At 37.8% G+C, this 17,756-nt stretch overlaps 1 protein-coding gene across 2 annotated transcripts in view; it reads left to right on the top strand.

Annotated features, from left to right (window-relative positions):
- Window positions 1-17,756, top strand: part of GSTCD (glutathione S-transferase C-terminal domain containing) — a 131,772-nt gene that overhangs the window by 3,591 nt on the left and 110,425 nt on the right. For both annotated transcript variants that reach the window (XR_011436786.1, XM_023636782.2), the window contains exons 2-5: window positions 4,674-5,114; window positions 5,656-6,123; window positions 11,044-11,295; window positions 15,412-15,505. Coding sequence is in view for 1 of the 2 variants with exons in the window: in XM_023636782.2 (XP_023492550.1) it covers window positions 4,695-5,114; window positions 5,656-6,123; window positions 11,044-11,295; window positions 15,412-15,505 (1,234 nt within the window). In the remaining variant the exon portion in view is untranslated. The remainder of the gene's footprint in view (window positions 1-4,673; window positions 5,115-5,655; window positions 6,124-11,043; window positions 11,296-15,411; window positions 15,506-17,756) is intronic.

The following is a 17,756-nucleotide window of genomic DNA, read 5'->3' as shown; positions in this document are numbered from 1 at the left end:
AAATGCCCAAGTGGAGATGTCAAGTAGGGCGTAGATGTCCTGAAGTTCAGGGAAAAGGGTGTAGCTGAGGTGACTAGAGTCATAGGTGGTATTTAAACCTGTGGCATTGGAGGACAGCTAGAACAGTGCCGTTAGATGGCTGAGTTGTGGCCCATTAATGGATCGTGAGATCAATCTAGTGAGTACTGACTGGCAGTAAAAAATAAGAAAGAAGCACAGAGTAAAACATATCAGATATAGTCCCTGTAGTAGGATATTTCTTTGTGATTCTTTTGTTTCAGTTTTATTTAGTGTACGATGTTACATTATAAAATTTATTTCTTATTGTGTGGCATGACCAAAAATTTGAAACCCAGCAATCAAAGGAGTGAGTGTAGATTGAGAATAGGGCAAAGCACTGAGCCACAGGTGCTAAGAGGTCTGGGGAGGATGCAACGAAGGGAATCAGGAAGGAGCCATCAAGAACTTAATCCAGGCTGAGTTGTCAGTAGCCTGCCTTTAGAACTGAGGCTTTTGTCAAGGACTACTGAGACCAGCACAAGTGCTTAGAATAAAATAGTTTCTGATGATTTTTACTTTGGTGAAATTGTTGCAATAAAATATGCTTCAATTTATGAAATTCTAAGTTTATAAAATAGTGCTATTTATATCAGAAAAATACCCATTTCTGAATGTTTTCAAATAAGATCCCTTTAGAGATTCAATTAATACTTTTGGATTGGTGTACAGTTCTCATCCATGTAATGGAAGTCAAATGTACTGTTAAGGATTGTGAGGATTGGAAGTAATGTATAGAAGTTCTCTGCTTAGCACATAGTGGGTGGACAATAAAATGTACATAACATTATTTAGAATTGTATTCTTTATTCATGTAACATTATTAAGCTCTTATCAAATTTCAGGCACAGTGATAATTTCTTATTCAAAAAAACAAATTAACTGGTCAATATTTTGTTGCAGTTATGTACTTTTTGGTCTTTATCAGCTAATATGTAACTTATCTTTTTATCTATTATGTAATATTTAGTTGCCATAGATCCAGACTTAAATTTTGAGCACAAACTTTCAAACTTTTTCCAGTTTCTGGAGAAGTATGCTTATTTTCAATGTTTATTGTATGTTTCTTCTTTTTTTCTCTCTTTATATATACATATGCATGGAGTGAATTATTAAAGTGTTTTAGATAAGAAAAGATGTATAAAACTCATTTCCTTTTCATATGTGAAATGTTTCAACTTATCGACACTGAGATATATTGATTAGAATGAGAATGCAGTAAGGTCATTGCCTAAAGTATTAAACCTGCAACTGCAGTCATTTACAAATATCTTTGAAGATTCTCAAGTGTGAAACCAAAGCTTAGAGATGTTCTTTTTCCTCTTTATTCCCTCTGCAACAATCCCAAGCAGACTGGCCTGTCCAGGGAAGAGATGCACACTCCATCAGCCCTGTGCTGAGTTTGTGTCTGCTGCTCTCTCACTCCATTTCAGGAGCAGTTGCAGTGTGGCACCTGTCAAAGCCAAGAAGGAGCAAGTGACACCTTTTCTGTGCTTGGCAGGAGTGTTACATGGAGCCACATGAGCTGTGCCGCAGGAGCCCTGGAGACCCAGAAGGCAATTGTACAGCACCTACCTTTGTAAAGCTCATGACGTAAAATTAATGGACTCAGGAATTCCCTAGGTAGAAACAGAGAAGAATAAAGGGGTTTCTTTTCTATGGTGTTTACAAAGTTTAAGGAAAAACTGTGTTCTACTCTGTCAAGAAAGACAGTACAAGCCAAAAACAGTATCAAATTTGTACAGGTTTGTTAATACTTAATATTTATTTTAGAAACTATATTAATGCTTACTGGGGAGAAATTGCCCAGGGAGAGGAAATTTTTTTTAACTCCAAGATCATTAAGTAGCATTTTTAATCTCCCAGAAAAACCAACATCTATATTGAAAAAAATAAATTATGTTAAGAATCAACAGTACTTTGTATTTTCTCTCAGCCGTATCATTAATTTTTAGGTATCTCCGTGGGCAGGTTGTTGCTGTTCTTCTTTGTTGACGTGTAGCATTTATTAAGTGCTCACAGAGAGAAGAATTTCTAGAATATGTAAAGCCTATTCTCAAGGTTCTTATATGTGTTGAAAAGTGGTAAAATACATGTACCTGAATTTTTTAAAATATTTCTACATTAAATTAAATGCTATAAAGTAGCATGACATTGTTTTCAGTGTTTTTTTAAAAAAATGTTAGGACTAGTCTCATAATTACTGTTTCTTAGACTGCTGGGCAAGTGAGGAAATGGATGCTGTTTTCTCTCAGATCTGCCTCCTGAAGCACTTAGGGATTTTCTTTATAGTCCCCCACTGTCAGGAAAGGGTTCTGAGGATTGGTGAATTGTTCAGCAATAAATAGATTTACAGGGCAAACTCCTCAAAGAGACTATCAATTTCCTAGAAAATTTTGGTTTCTTTTGCCTGTGAGCTTTAATAAGCACCCTTTAATGTTTTAAAATCAGCTCCAGGTGCCCAAGAAAACCCTCAAAAGGGTAATTAAGCTCAGGGAGAAAATGGTTTCCATGGGTTAAAAAGTTGTTTTTCTTCAATTGCGTGAAATAATTTTTCCCTAGATAATCTTTTAAACAAGTAACAAACCGTGATGCAGATGTTATGTTTTAATAAAAGAAATATAAAATAGAACAGTAGATTATTTGCATTATCAAGAGGTTTTCTAAGACAGTACTAAGTATACCCCTTTGTTATAATTAGCTCTTTAATAAATTTGAAGACCAAGAAGCTTAAAGAGTATTTGCCTATTTTGCTTTTGATTCTAAAAAAATTAAGAAATTTAGAATATTAAGGGAAATTTAGTATATTGAAAGTTTCCTAAAATTCAGGGTAAACTAATATTTCAAATACACTTGAAAGAGTAGAATGTGTACTTTTTAAAGGCTTTTAAAATAATTTTTCCTCGAAAATACCATCTTCTGTTATCCACTTCTGTGGTGAGTGCTTTTAAAGAGTGCCATCTAGTGTCAGTTTTGAAACTGTGATTTATAGATTAGAATGTGAGGAATTTAGACCCAGGAAACGTATAAATCAAACAAAAAGTTATGATAGTTGACAGAAGTCTTAAGGATTATGACTTGAAAATGCCTATCAATAATTTGACCTCAGAATTGTGTATGTTTGCATCTTTAAAATAACAAGTGTATATATTCATCCATGCATTCATTCCACAAATACTTCTTGATTACATGTACATATACGTATATAGCAAGCCCTGCTTAGACACAGCAGTGAATAAAATAAAAGCTCTGCTCTCACGGAACATTTTAGTTGGAGACAAAATAAATATATAACGTGTGACATTAGTGATAAGTGCTGTGAAGAGAAGCATAGAAGGAGTGAGAAAGAAAGCGTTCTTGGGGGAGGGTGTGCTTGGGGCTGGCAATTGGAGTACAGCAGCCAGGGAAGATCTCAGTGAGAGGCTGACGTGGGCAGGAGGTGAGGGAGGGTTGTAGGCACGGGAACGTCTGGCGCAGAGCCCTGCGCTGGGATGGACCTAGTGTCTAGAGGGATAGCGAGCCGCTTTGGCTGGAGCAGTGCGCCATGGGGACAGTTGACGAGACGAACTGGGAGGCGTGAGAGGATTAGGTCAAAGGCGTTTTTGTAGGCCGTGGTAGGAACCTTGCCTTCTCTCTGAATAGGATGGGAAGACACTGCAGGGTGGTGAGTGGTGACATGGTTTTCATTTTTGACGGGTCACTTTGGCTGCTGTGTTGAAAATAGACTAGAGGGGGAGGTAGGATGGGAAGCAGTGAGGAGGCAGTTGCTGTAATTCGGGAGAGAGGTGATGGTGCCTTGCATCACAGTGGAAGCAACAGAGATGGTTGGAAACGGTCAGATTCTAGATAGATATTGAAGGTAGAGTCAAAATACATTCTTAATGGACTGGTTATGGAGGTGTGAAAGAAAAGAGGAATTACGAATGACTCCCCAGGTTTTTGGCCTGAGCAGCCAGAAGGATGGTGTTCCCTTAACAGATGGGAAAGATACTGAGGAGCAAGTTTAGGGGCTGGGGGAGAAAAAGGAACTTGATTTTGAACATGTTAACTTTGGGATACCTCAGCTATCAGCGTCTAACTTAAGGGGAAATTCAAATATTTTTCTTACTGTGATTGAGCATGCATAGCTCATCACATATCAAAACCTACTTATTTAAGGAGAATCCATTTCTCATGAATGAATGAATATATCCCCCCAGTTATTATATTGTGGAGTCACAAAACAGAAGCAGTGTGGGAGGACCACCGTTATCAGATCTTCACAGGGCTCTTATCCCCAGACAACTCTAGGTATCTTGGTTCTTATTTCCCATTTCATTCATCTTTTTCTCACCTCTAATGAGACCCTAAAGTACTTGATTGGGAGGGTTCTATTGCAAAGCTCCTGAAGTGTCCTCATTTTAAAGGAGCTGTTATAAAATCACCCCTGAGACTAGTGAATTGCACAGGGTGGAAATCTTTCTTTTGGAAGTCATTTATTCAGTCCAGGAACAAATCTTATAGAATCTTACCTATAACAAAACCTTGTTGAATTTGACAGGCTTTTAAAATATTCGTCTTTGAGCTTCTAAATAATTATGTTCTAAGGCCTGTAACCACTTCAATTTATGCTTCAGGTGATCCAATGCAAGAAGAAAATGAAAGGCATTAAGAAAAATCTTACAGAAGAATATCTATACCTGGATTTTTCTCACCAAATAGAAGGATGTATCTTTCCTCTTCACACATCTGTAACTTTATTTTTGTTATCATACTGTGACTGCAAAATCTTTAAGGTTTGCTTAGTCCTCACTGGAGAAAGTGCAGATACTTCGCTGCTTAAAAATGTACTGTCCCAGCATGTTGAAATCCAGATTATCTCCAGGCAAGAGCTTCCGCTGATAGTCCAGAATTGCTGTTTACCTGCAGTGGTAGAAAGCCCAGACAGTTTCTGCAGAGCAGGGCTCGCTGTTGTGCTGAGACACATCGTCCAGAGAGCATATGATGCAGAGCCCTCAAAGAAGGGGATCTTGGAGCTGCTGGGTTTTAAGAAGACGTGCCTGAAGGCCTGTGCTGAAGTAAGTTTGGTGTCTCTCTCCTGTTGTTAAAGCCAGATGGTGATAACACATTCATTTGAACATTTATGTTAACTTTCTGCTGGAAACTAACGTTTCATTTACTTGGAAACCCTGCAGTAACCAGTGAAGTACTAGTTAAGTAGCCCCTCACGTGTGCCAATGTTTCAGTGCAGTATTGAAAAGTAAGAGTTTAACATTTAATTTGCGAGGTCCGGAGGCATTATTTTTAGCCACGGCTTCTTTTTATCTTTCACTTGGTTTCCATTGAGGTTTTAAAGGGCACTTTCACATGTGCACAGGAGCTCAGGCGGCAGAGCTTGGGGAAGCCTTCTGCTTCACGGGGCGTGTGCCCTCCAGGCTTTGGGTAGTGAGGACAGATTCAGCAAGAGCACGCAGGAGGAGAGCACGTGTTCCAGAGACAGGCCAGGGATAGTTTAGCTCAAGACTTAAGTTTTCTAACCCGCCCTTATTTCCCAATAGAAAGTTAATGTTCTTCAAGTGATGTTGAAAGTAAAGATTCCTAACATTTCTTGTTTTGTAGGTTAGTCAGTGGACCAGGCTATGTGAACTCACCATCCCTTTATCTATTGAGAATTTTCTCAAAGAATCTTGTGACCAGCACCCAGCTATCCCTACAGAAATACTACAGCTAGAGAAAAAGCTCAGCGAGCCTGTTAGAGTGCACAACGATGACAAACTCCGCCGGCAGAAGCTGAAGCAGCAGAAAGCTGCTGGAGCGGGGCCTACGCTTGCCCAGGAGAAATTGAAGAGCCAGGCCCATATGCAGGAAACATCTGAGGACCAGGATCCTTCATCCCAGAGCCTGGAGCTGCAAGTGGCCTTCTCAAAGCTCACGGTGCAGGAGCACCCAGCTGCTCCCAACAGGGAGCCTGCTCACATAAGACGGGCAGGCGCCTGCGCCCTTCCGCCCCTGGAGCACGTGTTTGCAGAGGGCCTGTACTTCACCTTAGCAGACCTTGTGCTCCTGCCCTGCATCCATCACTTTTTGGTAAGGACCGTCTGGAGTGGGCAGTCACTCAAAGTTTCAGTGCATGGAAGTGCTGAGCTTGAATCCCAGTTCCGCTTCTTGCTGTCGTTCTGCTCTTGGGCAAGTTGTTAACGTCTGTCTCCATTTTCTGCTCTGCAGATTAGAGGTAATAATAGTACTATCTCATAAGGTCAGTGTGGGATAGAGGACAGTTTGTGTGAAGTGTGGTGAACAGTGTTGGCACACAGTAAGCTCTCCATAAACGTTAGTGATTATTATGATCTTTAATCTTCAGTCGATAAAATGTAGCAATTGTTATAATTAGTAATTTCAAATTACTGTTGTGAATACCTTCTAATATTAGAGGTCCGAGTGTTAAAACACTAAAAAATCTTGTCAGCTATATTTTATAATTAAGAAGTCACTTAAAATACTAATTTCGTTGTTAGGTATTATCAAATCAGAAACATTTTATCCTCATCTGTCTGCTTCTCTGTTCTCCATAAGATTACTTGGGAGATTTCCTTTCCTAGTGGGGGATAGAGACATATATTCCCTCCTCCCCCCGCCATGCGGAGGAGAAAGAACAGGTGCAAATAGCATCAGAGTGAATGGGGAACTTCACTCTTTGCAGCTTTCCAGTTGGTTTTCAAGAGCTGCATTTTTCTTGCTTTGAAGCATTTCACCTTTTCCCCTACTAAGAAGTCAGATGTCAGATTTCGTTCTCATTCTCTGTCGCCAACACTTCGGGTATCTCTATTGACAGAGGAGAAAAGACTTCTAATGAAAATCTGCATATTTGGAGGCTGGTGCTTCACTGATAAGTTAGGTTGTCAGTCAGTTGGCATTTTCTTAAAGATCATTTCTCCTTTCTTCAAAATGGAAACAAACGAAGATTGGAAACCAAAATAACTTCCGAATTAAAGGATGTGAAAAAGAGAGAGATCCAGGAATTGTTTAGATATTGGTTAGTATTTTAAATGTCATGTGTATTCACCTTGTCCACGGAGCTAGGTGGGGAGAAAACATCGTTTTTTTTTTTTTCTCCTGGCCAGATGATTTCTAAATTCTCTTATCCCTGCGTCCTTCCCTTTATCACCAACTCCAGCTGTTCAAGCAGTTTCTAGATACATGTTAGGAAATGCTGTTGGTGTTCATGGCTTCTTGGTCTTGGATGACTGTGTGTGTTTCTAATTTCATAAGAATTGAGTCAAAGTGGCACAACCATTAATTCATTCATTTGAGAAATTTATTGAAAGCCTACGGTGTGTGCCAGGCTCTGTTGTAGGCACTAGGAATGCAGTGACGAACAAGACAGGTAAGATCCCAGCCCTCATGCAGTTAATATAAAATAGGGGAAGATGGAAAAGAACAAGTAAGCAAGTAATATATATTTAAATGTGAGTGCTGCAAAGAGAGGAGAAAAAGGTGATAGACAAGACAAGTATTTGCCTTCAAACTCAACAAAATATAGAAAATTGGACTCACCTCCGTGAAGGTGATTTTTAGATCATTATCCAGACAGCTGTCTTCAGCTAGCTTGCATTTGATTTAGCTTAATTTAAATCCTATTTACCTGATCAGTGTCAGTTGAGGTTAAAGTATTCCTAACTGAGAGGACTTCTCTCCTCTCCACCCAGGTTGGACATCTAACTGACCACTACTGAGTAAACCTACAGAATTCACCAAGGCACTTTGTTTAGAATAGGAGAAAATGTGTACACTCAGCCTTTTCTAGTCTATATATTCTATGATTAAATGCTTCTCTTTTGACATTAATATGTAAACACATTCTCAAAATATTTTCCTTTCTTTGTATTTTTCCTGGATCTGCACATTTTCTTTCAGAAATTAATTTTCTTTGCCAAAACCTTGATGTTATTTCTGTTATATTTATTCTCCTACGTTAAGTTGTCTTGGGTTAAGAAGCAGTCTTTTAGGTTCAAATAGCGGCCATGATGCCAAGCCCTTATGCTTGCACTGGTGCACATCCAGGTGATGGAGTGGCAGTCCAAGTGATCAGAGTCAGAATCCAGTCCAAGATCAGGAATGACGGTCAAGTTACTGAGTTTGGATCAGAAACACAGAGCTGAACCTAGAATATAAAAGAGCAGTCAAGTTTGCTAAGTCCAGTTTTGGAATACCAGAGGTCAAAATTGGAAGAGTTCGGGAAAATCCCAGTTCTGCTGAACAAAAAAAAGCCAAAGGTGCAAAACAGTAGCGGCTAGAGTGGGGAGGAGTTGTCTGCACCTGCTCCAAGCTTCTCTTCCTCTGCAGAGTCAACGCCTGAGGGCCCAGCACTTCTTCACGCAGGTGCCTGACAAACCCTCTCCTCTGGAAAGTTTTAGAAATAGATTAAACAGGAATATACTAAAATGCACTCTTCTCATGATTGTCCTTCGTTTGCTAGACTCTTCAGTGTGTAGTATAGCAGCAGCTGGGAGAAATAGCAGTGAATGGCCGCCCCAGCACTGTCCTGCTGCTCCCTGACACCAGCCAGCTTGTAAGTTGCTGCTCGTGAACAGGTGCACTTTGATGGATGACTCTGCTCCTGTGAGACAGGGAAGGTGCCATTTTTGAAGTCTTTTTCTAACTTGAACACTTATGATTTAATATTCTACAGTTTAATTTCTGCGGCTTAGAATTGAGTTTTTAAAAGTATGATACTTACTGCTAAAGTAAAATCATTGTGGAAATTGAGTTTTGAGCAAAAACACCTATATCAAATGCCTTTTTCATTGTCCTCATTGACATAAAGTTGGGAATAAAATGGAACTCTCACTCTTGGCTGGCATCTGGCAAAAGCCATGGATGCCACTTGAGTGGTTGGTTTATAGCTTTCATGTCCTCTCCTATGCCTTAGCTCCTGAAGGTTTCCGTTTTAACCCACCAGTTCTAATATATATTTAAATGATACAGAACTGGGATGCTATTTCCATTGATATAAGTTGTTACTATGTTTTACCCTGTTTGCACTGCTCAGTAAACTTTGTTAGTTATGACATGTTTTTGAAAGTAGATGTGACTAAGGAAATGATATAAAATAAGGACAAAATATTTTATATAATAAGTGATTGGAAAGTAATGCAGAGGAGGGGACCTTGTGGGTAAATGTATATCTTGCTTCTCTTTTGATTTAGACAAGTTTTTCTGTCCTCTATTAGAATTAACCACAAAGCCACAAGGGTTTTATTTTGTGTTCTTGGGAGCAGTAATTTTTTACCGTTGCTTTGAGAAAGAATTCTCTTATTTTCCTGTCCCTAAGTAACGCTGTGATATTTATTACCGTTTTGATCTTATCAGCCAGGTAACTTTTTTCCTTTCAGATCATTTCTAAGGAACAGATTTAGCTTTTTTCTTACACAGTTTTCATTAGCCACTTCCTTAAGTATACCTTCTTGAGTGTGGTGAATGTAGTTCGGTACCTCCCAAGCTGTCTGGATATTAGCAGAGCAGCCTGGCGTGTTGAGTAACTGGGATCACCTGTCATGAAGAGTAAAACTCTTCAGTTTCTTTCAAACATAAATTATTGTTATTTAATCACAGCTTATTTCCAAAAGGAAGGACAGATGCCATGTGCATCTAACAGATAAGAGTAAAATCACTGCCCAGGAGAGTAAGGACGGTGAGGAAATGAGGACATTTTGTATTTAATTTATCATGGCTTAAGCAAAATTCCCTTAGCACATAATCTGTCTCCAGGCAATTAAGAATTTTGGTGAGAATTATAAATTTTTAGACTCCCAGAGTACCATTTAGACAGTGTTTTTCAAACTTTTTAATTTCACAGCAAATAATTCATTCTACAAGGTGATTGAACAGACAAATATATGTTTATATTATATATTTAAAAACTTATAAATACATATAAAATAACACACCTGACTACATGCTGTGTACTCTAATATTTTCTATTTTATTTCATTTTTTAAAAAATCTACATTGATTTCACAACCTCCTAATGGGTCATAAACCATGGTTCGGAAAATGCTAATTTAGAGGATTATTTTTTGAAGGAATAAATGGTTCCCTGGTCATTTGTTCACTAACTCAGCAGAGCAAGCATTTTTTCCAGGCGGTGTTTGAAGTGCTTGCAGTGGACAAAGAGAGTTAGACACCACCCTGCCCTTATAATCAATTACTTGTGCTTATTTAACCTTAAAGTTCAGTTAAAATAGAGTAAAATATATAGACGTGTGAATTTTTCATTAATTTCTATCCTTTCTGGCTCCTGCTTTGATTACTGAGTATTGCTAGATATGTTTGTAGAGGTTTCTGTGCCTTGACCTTTTTACTTATCTATCTGTTCATAATCATTAGTCATAGTCTGTTTATGACATTTTAACTGTTTCTGTGGAAACAACATTCAGTGCCTCGCAGAGAAGCAAGAACATTCTAATTTTTTAAAAAATTGAAGTTTGGTGGTAGTGATAGGAAGAAAGCATGTGATCAAGAGAAAACAAAAAATATTAATTTGCATCAGGAGTAATGGTTTCAAATTTTTCTGATTTGGATAAATTAGAGCCTTACTTTAAGGGCTGCATTACAATAAAAAGAAACTGCTGATGAATGCAACTACATGGATAAATCTCAAAAAACATGAACCTAAGTGAAAAAAGGCAGACATATTTTATGGTTCCATTTACATGAAATTCTAGGAAAGGCAAAATGGTGCACATGGAAAGCAGGCCCGTGACGATGTGCAGCTGACAGGGGGCAAAGGTTGACTGCAGGTGGCCAGGGGCGGCCTTTCTGGTGTGATGTAAGAGTTCTAGGACTTGGAGGATGGTGGTAGTCGCACGGCTGTATAAATTACTAAAACTCATGTTTGAACTGCATGCTTAAACTGTGTGAATTTTATGCTATGTAAAGTTGCTTCAATGTGGCTGTTATAAACAAACACAGATGTGTAGTAATGGGCTTTGTTCTTTTCCTGTTCAGGTAGTTATCTGCAAGAAGCTTTCTAAAAGGCTGGTAGAATTTCCACTGCTGGCCGCCTGGTACCAGAGGGTTCAGGAGGTGCCAGGGGTGAAAACAGCAGCTTCCCGCTGTGGGATCCAGTTTCTCCACTTACCGGAGTTGCCGACCACCTCCATCGAACAGCATCCAAAATTCAGCGAGGCCGCAGGAGCAGAGGAGCACAGCGACCCTTCGTTTATAGGAGGCCCAAGACCCACTATGACCAAGTTAATGGTACTTAAATTGTTTTCGTTAACATTTGCTTTGAAAAATTCCATGTGATGATGTTGCCAAACGTTCCACCCCGACTTGTAATCATTTGTTGACATTGTTTTTGTTATAAATTTTATTCATAAATTTTATTCGTAGCTATCTTATATCACTCTTGACCAATTAATATTTCTGCTAGTCTTTTGCATTTAAGTGAAATATAGTAAATTGAAAACTTTTAGCATTATGTGTCTTTGGAGCCAAATAAGTCAGAATATGTATTTTTAAAAAGTATTTTTCTCAAAACTTTTTTTTTTGAGGAAGATTAGCCATGAACTAACATCCCCCGCCAATCCTTCCTCTTTTTGCTGAGAAAGATTGTTGTTGAGCTAACATCTGTGCCCGTCTTCCTCTGTTTTATGTGGGATGCCGCCACAGTGTGGCTTGATAAGTGGTGTGTATGTCCATACCTGGGATCTGAACCGGCGAACCCCAGGCCGCCAAAGCAGAGCATGCGAACTTAACCATTACACCACCAGGCTGGCACCTAAAAACTTTGTTTTTATATTCAAGACACCAAAGTCATATTACATCTAGTCAGGTTTATTCTTTTAACCTGATGTTTTTCTGTTTCAAAGATTTGGTCTCAGTTCTTTAATTTTGAGATGATGATTTAAATTAAAGAAATATGAAGATGAATATTTCAATTTATTTCCCAGAGTTTTGTCTAAATTTTAAGATTTTTAATTGTTTGAATTTTCATTATTCTTTGATTTTAATGCTTTTTTATGATTTATTTTTCTCTCTTTGCAGCATAATTTGTTTCTAATAGTACCAATTGTAAAAATTTTCACCAACAGGCTTGCTTTCCTCTACCATTCAAAACAATCTACAAAAATGTTTTGCTTTTAGACTCTTTGAAGATTTATTTGAATAGAGAATTGATAAAGTAATTTGGGCTATTCATCTGAGTTATACTGGAAAACTATTCATTGTATTTTCCTACTTGGCTTAGGAAGCATTTGAGTTCTATAGTTAACAGCAAGTTTGCTGATTTAGAAAAGAACAAGGTGTTAGTAGTAACACCACCCCTCAGCTCTTCAGCTCAGCCTTGTCAGCCAAGTGAGGAAACAGTGAAACGGGATGAGATAGCTGATTTTGGAAGATAACCGAAGCACGTCCAGAGTCTGATGTGTCTGATCAGACAGTTAATTGTGCAGGGACCTCTCGTTCATCTCCTGAGTGTTTTTAAATAATCAGGAGAGTAATCTGCTTTGTATCAAATACTAATTTTTAAAATTTCAACAAACCAGAAATCTGTGCTTGTAATTCACACTTGTGCAGTCTTGCAGGAAAGATTGGTAATTCAGATTTTTCTACCTCTACTTTTCCAGCAATAAAATAACATTAGGAAAGACATTTGCATATATACATTTAAAAATATTTATGAACAAAGAAAAATAACTAAAATTCAAATTTGGAAAAAGTCAGTAAGTAATGTAAAAATAAACCCTTTTGTAATAATATAAAAGATATAGAAGAATCCTGAATTTTTAAATTTAATGGGTTATGTTATGTCTTCCAAGAAGCAGACCCCAAGATGGAGTTAGGTGTGCAAGAGGTCTACTGAGGGAAACAACTGTGAGGGACATGGGGAGGGAGCCAGAGGAGGCTGGGAGAGCCTTAGGCCGTGATGCTGGTTTGACCCCTGTGCTTGAGACAGGAAGGGAAGGAAGTTTGGGCCAGAAAAGTCTTTGGCTTCAGTGCAGCTCTAGGGAAGTTTTGACAAGCCAGTGGAGAATCCTTGAGCTGGAATCATCTGTCAGAGAGTTCCACATTTTTCAGGAATGGGTCCACCTTAGCCTCTCTGCCACTCTCAGTCGCTGGCTTGGGAACAGTTGGTGGGAACACTATGCTAGGGACTGGGTGCTGGGTTCTACTCCCAGCTTTGTAGCTAAGCTAATGTTGCCTTCAGTAAGTCATTGAACCGAAGGATCTTGATCTCTCCATTTATAAGTTAGGAGAGTGTGCTAGACGTTCTGTATGATTGACTTCTGATTTTAAAGCTTATGGTTGTATGAAAGTTGACTGGCACATTACATCCACAATTTTTTTAAAAAGCAATGTTCAAGTCTGAAAATAAGTTCAAATCTCAATTTTCATTTAATTTAACTTGATAGTATATATTAGATACAATAATTTTCCTTTTTAACAGGGCATTGTTTTTGCCACTGACTAGTGAATTTCTCTATTGATAAATATTTTGAAAGACAACAAATCTTATATCATTAATATATTATGTTAATGTATTAACTTTGTTTATACTGTAACTTTTCATTTCTATATAATCACAGTATTTTCTGCCAATTACATGAGGACAGATGAAATTGGTGCTAAGTGGATGTGTAAAATAGGAAAGTTTTTCTTAGGAATACTCACATCTCACCTATTTTTCTGTTCTGTTTTCTTTGGCACAATCTTGCCTCCAAAATTTCCCTTATTCTCCAGAGGTTTTAAATTTATTTATTCATTCAGCTGTTAAAAAAATGTCCATGTGTCTCCTGAACCCCAGACATTGTTCTGAAAGTTGGATACATGAAGGACAAATTGGACTGCCCTCATAGAGCTTAGATTTGGGGGGCAGTAAATAAAGAGAAAACATAAGTAAATGTGTAGCACATTAGATAGTGATAAGTGCTGTAAAAAAAATACCGTGGGATGAGGGGTGGAGGTGATGGAGGTCGGATCCCTTTTAGACAGGGTGGTAAGGAAGGCTTGTCTGACGAGGGGAAGACATTGAGCAGATAAGCTGAATGGACATTTGAAGATTTGGAGGAGTGTCTAGATAGTAGAGGGTCAAGCTGCAAAAAGACTCTGAGCAAATGGATAGAGACAGAAAGTAGATCAGTAGTTGTCTAGGGCAGGGAGCTGAGGGGAGAGTGGACAGTGTCTGCTAATGGGTATGGGGCATCTTTTCAAGGGGATAAAAATGTCAAATTAGTGGCAATGGTTGCACAACCATGAATATTCTAAAAACCATTGAATTATATGCTTTAAGTGGGTAAATTTTATGGCAGATAAATTATATCTCAATAAAGTTGTGTTTTTAAAAAGACCCTAAGATAGGAATGAGTTTGGTGGAATGAAGAACAGCAAGAAGTTCAGTCTAGCTAGGCTAAAATAAGGGAGGCAGAGAGGTAGATGACGTCAGAGAGAGGTGTGCATCTTTCTGGATGCGACTAACAGCATTCGACATCTTTGCCTGTAGATATGTCTCTGCCCCAACACAAAAATCTTTATGCTATTTCCTTTGGGACTGTGTTCAGCTGGTTTTCATAATGGAAACTAACCTCGTGAACTAACTGATACGAGGGGTTAATGATAGATTCTCAGGGGTTTTTCTTTTGAATAGGCTATTCCTAAAGATAAAAACACCTGAACCGTGGATATTTATCCCGTGGGCTGTAAACAAAGAATGTGATTGGAAGGGATCTGGGAATCCAAGTGCGAGCCATGCCTCTGTCTGGAGATCAAATAAATAAATGTGCAACTCGTAACATGGGGAAGGTTTTTATGTGTTGAAAAGTCATAATTTTTGAAAATGTTGGGAACCATTTGGTTAAAACAAAGGCACCCTTTTCTAGAGACGTTGCAGGCCCTTGTGAAAGCCTGGTGTGGATGAGGTTTGGGTGCATGTTGAAGCGGCCTGTCTGGTCCTCTGTGTGTGCCTCCTGGGCTGTGGCAGTCCTCACGTGTAAAGACAGACCTTGATGGACGTGTGTGGAGTCAGCTTTTGATTATGTGGATTGTTTTCGGTAAAACTCTTATCCTCAGGTGACTTTTCTCTTTGATGCCTAGTATATTTCTAGGTAGCTTATTACTTCTGTGTAGTTTCAGGTAGCATTTAAAAATAGCATTACTTTTTATCATCTCAGTATAAAAAATAATAGAAAAGTAGCTGTGCTGTCAAAAACTCAACATATCATGTTTCTTGTGCAACTAAATATGTTGAGGAATGCCCGATGATTGTTAACATTTATCTTCCTTCTCACCAGTATAGAAAATAGAAATTTGGCCTTCTGCAATGTAACAGGACTTTATTAATTCATTCATTTGGAAAGGGCCTCTTTCCTTTTCTAGGAAAAGGGCATCGAAGTGATGTTTTCTCCCCACCCTTGCCCTGCTTGGACACTTGACTGGAATAGACTTCCTGCAGCAGTGAGCCCAAAAGAAGGTGAGTATTTTTTCTCCTTGAAATCTTACTCATTACCTGGATACCCTCTTCAGATCCATCTTCCAGTTCTCTGTTTCTCTCTTTGGCCGTATGTAATATTTTGATTATGTTATCCATTGAGTTTTCATTATAAAAATTTTATGTATACAGGTTACTCGTATTTTCCACACGTTCCTACATTTGCTTCATCTGTTGCCTTTTTTCTTTGCTGAAGTACCTTGAAGCACATTCCAAATAATGTGACACTATAGTACATACATCTAAAAAATATTGACATCTTAAATAATCACCATGTGATTATCACACTTAATAAAAATTAACAAAAATTCCTTGATCTTCTAATAACCAGTCCATAGTCATTTCCCCCTATTGTTTGAAAAAATATTTTCATAGTTATCTTTTTAGTTAAATAATTATATTTTTCATTGTTAGAAGTTATATTTTGTTTGATAATAACCTTTTCCTTGCTTGTTTCAGTTTCCTCCTTTTATAAGTTTTTAAAGATGATTATTTTGTATTCCGTATTTGTTGTTTCTAATAACTGATGTCCATAAGGATCTAGTTCTGCTGTTTGTTTTTTCTGTTGACTTCCCTCCTGGTGTCTTATTTTCCTGTTATTTTTGTAATTTTAGATTGTGAATTCATTTTGGGGCTACCTAAATCTGTGAATCTTGTGGGGCCTGGGTTAGGAGTGATTCCCGTGGAAAGGATCTATGTTTGCTTCTGCCAGCATCTCAAAGTGCTAGAACTTGAGGCCATTGAACATCAGTCTTTCAGCTTGAGATCTGACAGCCTTTCTGCCTGGAGCCGAGGTTTGAACAAACCAGTCACCTTCTATCATCTTCCTTTGCTGTAGAGTAGGACTTTTTGTTTTAATGTATCTTTTCATAGGGAGTATAGCTTTTTGAGTTTTCTGCATGCAGATAGTGGTATTAGTTCCAGCTCTCCTCCGTGTGAGGGATCAAGGACTAGCCTCTCTTCTTTGTCTTGCTGTTAAACCCAAGATCTCTATTATTAGCAGATACCCTCCCGGCAGCTGTGGTGTCATTTCAGGCTTATTAACTGCTTTTCAGCTTCTTTTCTCCTTTTTAAGGCCCTATGGATTTTCCTTACTCTCAGAAATCCATTTAGACATGTAAAGGATGACTGTTGAATTTTAAATACCATTTTAGATGTTTTTAGGTGGAGAACTTTTTTTATAGCTTGATGTTCCATATCTTTAATTGTTCATCTATTCTTTAGTTTTATACTAAGCCGGGTATAACTTCTTATTTCCAAAACTCTTTGAAATCGCTTGCCTTCCTTTTTGATACTCTCGTCTTCGCTGATTCTTCCTGTTCTATTCTATTCTGTCAATCAAGAGAATAATTTAGGATTCTTCCAGAATGGAAGAAGATTAAGTTGGGCAGTTAAGAACTCTGCCTCAAAGATATTTTATAAAAATGAAATTTTTTTTTTTGGTCTTTAATTAAATATATGAAAGATGGTCACTAATGAATTTGTTAGTGTTTTAATTTTAAATATTTTCTGAAATTTTGAAAAATTTAAATGTTTTTATTGTATTTGCAATTGGATTTTTTGTATACTCTTCAGTTTTAGTGTACATTTCGAACAGGTTAAAACTATAGTTTAATAAATAAAAATCGAGTTTTCATTAATATTTATATTTATCAAGAAATGTTTATGGAGTTTTTTAAGTTCCACATGTTATGCTTCATCCATAATTAATTTACTCTCAGGCCAAAATAGTATTTTCACTTATTAATTGAGCAGTAGTTACTTCTGCTCCCAACTCAGAGATCTGACATTAAGCATTTGCGTCTGGTCGTTTTACGGGTTAGAAGTGCGTATCTCACAGCGTTCGAGGAATATCTTCCTCATTATATCCCTTGAATTGGATCACCTTGTTTTCATGAATTTCATAAATATGACAGTTAAGGAGTTATGTATAACAGCAGAGCTACATGGTTTGCTCACATTTCACTCACTGTTTCTTGAAAAGTTTGTAGTCTTTGTTAAACTAAGGCAGAATTGTGGCATTTTAAACTTTCTGTTTTCAATTCTAGCAATTTCAATATCGCATGGTAGTAGAATCTTTGTGAAATGAAATTATTATGCATAAGGGTGTGGAGTGTTCTCATGATTCGTGTTCTGGTACTGCCTTTTAGGAGAGACTGAATTGTAATAAGATTTTATTGGTACTTGGTTCGTTTAGATATTGCAAAGACTAACTCCTTATTCTGAATCCACT

The sequence above is a fragment of the Equus caballus genome, chromosome 2 (genome assembly GCF_041296265.1).
Source record: "Equus caballus isolate H_3958 breed thoroughbred chromosome 2, TB-T2T, whole genome shotgun sequence".
NCBI classification, from domain to species: Eukaryota; Metazoa; Chordata; class Mammalia; order Perissodactyla; family Equidae; genus Equus; species Equus caballus.
This window is presented reverse-complemented; position numbering and strand designations above follow the sequence as displayed.